The sequence below is a fragment of the Bactrocera tryoni genome, chromosome 1, assembly GCF_016617805.1.
Source record: "Bactrocera tryoni isolate S06 chromosome 1, CSIRO_BtryS06_freeze2, whole genome shotgun sequence".
Classification (NCBI taxonomy): Eukaryota; Metazoa; Arthropoda; class Insecta; order Diptera; family Tephritidae; genus Bactrocera; species Bactrocera tryoni.
Window position 1 is genome coordinate 46,433,045 of NC_052499.1, and position 3,861 is coordinate 46,436,905.

General features: G+C 36.0%; 1 protein-coding gene across 1 annotated transcript; it reads right to left on the minus strand.

Annotated features, from left to right (window-relative positions):
- Positions 1-2,886: 2,886 nt before the first annotated feature.
- On the minus strand, positions 2,887-3,861 carry LOC120766313. The gene is made up of 2 exons (XM_040091731.1): positions 3,606-3,861; positions 2,887-3,538 (listed from the first exon to the last, which is right to left on the minus strand). The coding sequence occupies exons 1-2, from the start codon at positions 3,745-3,747 to the stop codon at positions 2,967-2,969; spliced, it is 714 nt and encodes a 237-aa protein (XP_039947665.1). The 5' UTR covers positions 3,748-3,861; the 3' UTR covers positions 2,887-2,966.

Genomic DNA, 3,861 nt, shown 5'->3' on the forward strand with positions numbered 1-3,861 from the left:
TCATATCATTAAAAAGATATTATATTATAGCTTATCCTCTGTTTCTATGAAAATTAAATATAGTTGTATATTGTAAATGCCCTAAAATTTGAATTCGCTGCAGCGTTAAGCTGCTTCCAAATTGTTATTTTATGTTAGAATATCATCATTAATTTAGTAAAGTATGTAAGTCTTAAAAATTTTTCGGTGGTGTTTGGTTGTTTGAAAAAGGAGGCGCAAGAGCTTCACGCGCGTCCATCATTAGGTGCATTGCGCTTTTGGTGTTAGCCGGAAATTGGGTTCCAACAAAGGTTACTTTTCATGGTAGCAATCTTATTTTATTTAGAGTTTAGTGAAATTTTGAGTTAACGGGTTCAACACACTTTTCTTATGATTATGATGAGAAATAGTTTGTTGTTATATTCGAGCTGAGTGATTTTTATACCCTGAACAGGGTATATTAAGTTTGTGACGAAGCTTCTAACATCCAGAAGGAAGCGTCGGTGACCCTATAAAGTATATATATAAATGATCAGTATGTTGAGCTGAGTCGATTTAGCCATGTCCGTCTGTCTGTTTGTATATATATGAACTAGTCCCTCAGTTTTTGAGATATTGTTTTGAAATTTTGCAAACGTTATTTTCTCTTCAAGAGGCTGCTCATTTGTCGGAACTGCCGATATCGGACCACTATAACATATAGCTGCCATATAAACTGAACGATCGGAATCAAGTTCTTGTATGGAAAACTTTCACATTTGACAATGTATCTTCATGAAATTTGGTATAGATTATTCTCTAAGGTAATAATGTAATCTCCGAAGAAATTGTTCAGTTCGGTTAACTATAGCATATAGCTGCCATATAAACTGAATGATCGGAATCAAATGCTTGCATGGGAAACTTCCTCATTTGACGATATATCTTCACGAAATTTAGTATGAGTTATTGTTCATAGATATAATATAATATGGGAAGAAATTGTTCAGATCGGCTCACTATAGCATATAGTTGCCATACAAACCTAGCGATCGGTATCAAGGGCTTGTATGGAGAACTTTTGCATTTCACGTGGTATCTCTACGAAATTTGGTATAGATTATTTTCTAAGACAGCAATGTAATCTCCGAAGAAATTATTCAGATCGGTTAACTATAGCATATAGCTACCATACAAACTTAGTATGAGTTATTGTTCATAGATATAATATAATATGGGAAGAAATTGTTCAGATCGGCTCACTATAGCATATAGTTGCCATACAAACCGAGCGATCGGAATCAAGGGCTTGTATGGAAAACTTTTGCATTTGACGTGGTATCTCTACGAAATTTGGTATAGATTATTTTCTAAGACAACAATGTAATCTCCGAAGAAATTGTTCAAAATTTGGTTGTTTTAGATTAAGTAGTTTAGAAAATATGTACATTAAACTTATTTGAGGGCCGGGTAACGCCCACTTTTTCAAAATTTGTTGGCCACAGATGCCCGTTTCTACTGCGATCCCCTGTGTTAAATTTCAGTTTAATATCTTTATTTATGGCTGAGTTATGGCACTTTATAGGTTTTTGGCTAAAGGCGTTTTGTGGGCGTGGCATTGGTGCAATTACGTCCATCTATGAACTCGTAATTTTTTTTTTGTACTAAGGAATCTGCATACCAAGATTCATAAATAAATCAAATCCAACAAAAACTGTTCAAGCCTCTAGATACCAAATATTTGGATCCCAGTACCTATAGTTTACTTTTGATCGAAAGTATCGGTCAATGTGTGATATATGTAATTAAAATTTAGGGATAGTACTTCTCTGACAATGGTATGTCTGTATGTTAAAACTTGCTTAAATCAGGTCAATATTTGCCTGAGCTCCCATATAAGTACCTAATATAAAGATTTTCGAACTTCCGGGTGACTTTGTACCGCATATATCGGCTAATATTTGAGTTATCTCAACAAAAATTACAGAGCATGTTTTACTCATAACATTGTATCTTTGTGTCTAAAATAGATAAATTTCAGCGAAAACTTACCCCCCATATAACTAATATCAGGCTTTTCGAACATCCCGCTGGCTTTACTCTATATGATTATTTGTTTAGTATATACTAACATGTCAATAGTATTTCCCTGGCTTTGACTCGTGTAAGTTGCAAGAGTATAATATGTTCGGTTGCACCCTGACTTAGCGCTTCCTTACTTGTTCTTAACTTATAAGGGTAAACAAACTTTGATAACCTGTGTATATGTGTCTATCTAAGGAAAGTAGAAATTTTAATACGCCTACAAGTATGCTATGTTTTACCATGGAGTTACTAATAAGTAAATATATGGTTTATAAAATGAAGTTTACAAAATTTATGCTGCGAACCGACGAAAGTGTCATACTATTTTATAATTTTCTTAGTTATCTATTTCCCAACAACAAATGTGTTTGTAAATTATAATTGCTAAATATTAAAAAGTGAATCTGCTAAGGAAATATATGTTAAATAACCACCTTACTTCAAAGATTCAGAGCTTTGTTAGCAGGTGCAGACGGCATATCCCCAAGGTGTGGCGGCCTAACGTCAACAGCAATGACGACTTATATAATAAATGCAATTTAAAAGTCATAGCTAAAAATATCAAATTTCGAAACACTTTTAGGAGATTCCTACAAAAAGAAATCGTTGAACGAACTTAAGATGCCAAAAAACAGGAGCTGATGGAAGATACCGAAACGGCTGATGATTACTTTCAGAACTGATTAATTCAAGTGCCTAAACGAGTAATTTTCATGCAACAATAAAATCTGATTTATAACTAATACTTTGATTAAAGTAAGAAGAAATACAATTGTAGTTAAACATCATTTCAATACATTGTTTTTGGTTTTTATTTCAACAAATTCTGCGTCATTGGTTTAATTAATTCTAATGTTAATATGTTAAGGGGTAATTATTTGAGACGTCATAGGTAAGGATCTTGATATTCTAAACAACTGTAATTAAATAAAATGCATTTCATAAGGATTACTGTACATAAGTTCGTCTATATCGAGCCGACGATTCAGACCCAACTGCTCGTTCCAGAGACTGAAATCGGCATCTGCCATAAACGACTTGTAATCCACCGGTGTCCAGCCGCCTAACGATATTTCCGGTGGCATAAACTCACCACTAGTAGTAGAATGTGGTAAGTCAGTATCGAAGAAACCATCAGACATTGCAGCATTGAAGGCACTCATGTCCACCAAAGTGGTGGACGGCAAAGCATCGCTGCTGCTATCCGAAACATCAAAATCATCCGAGCGCCGCAGTGGCATTGAATAGCCACCAAAGGGCAGAGGCGTAAATGGTGGCGTCAAATCAATTTTCTTGAGTGCCGACTTCGACGGTGCTGTGTGGTAGGAACGCCAGCGTGGGTAATACGACGAGGCCAAGTAGTAGTTCGAGGGCAATGCGCTGGACATATGGGTGGGCCACTTTGAGGGCAACGGATGATAGTAGTTCATTTTCGGGTTACGTTTATGTGGCGCTGCGTGATGTTTCGGCATTGTTGACTTGCGTTTCGGTGGCACTAAATATGAGAAAGGAGGAGAGCTTACTTAAGAATACAATAACAAATGATGTCGTGTTTAACTCACCTGTGCGGAAGGTGGCTGATATTTTGGGTGCATTACTCTTCTTCTTAATGTGCGATCGCCACTTTTTGGCATCGCACTCCGCGCAAACGCAAAGCAATACAAGAAGGAGTAGCAGTAGCAGTGAGCTCCGTTGGCAGTTCATCTTACTCCTTGTTTTCGTGATATTGTTAGAAATTTGCACTCAATTTTAGCGACTTACATGCGTTGGTTTCCTACACTTTTATGTGTGTCTTTATTGAATCCTTGTTATTGATTT

Excerpts from the sequence above, each read along its gene's own strand:
- LOC120766313 (XM_040091731.1), bottom strand. The coding sequence starts at position 3,747 with ATGAACTGCCAACGGAGCTCACTGCTACTGCTACTCCTTCTTGTATTG. Across the intron at positions 3,539-3,605 it reads ATCAGCCACCTTCCGCACAG|TGCCACCGAAACGCAAGTCA; the intron begins GTGAGTTAAACA and ends TCTCATATTTAG.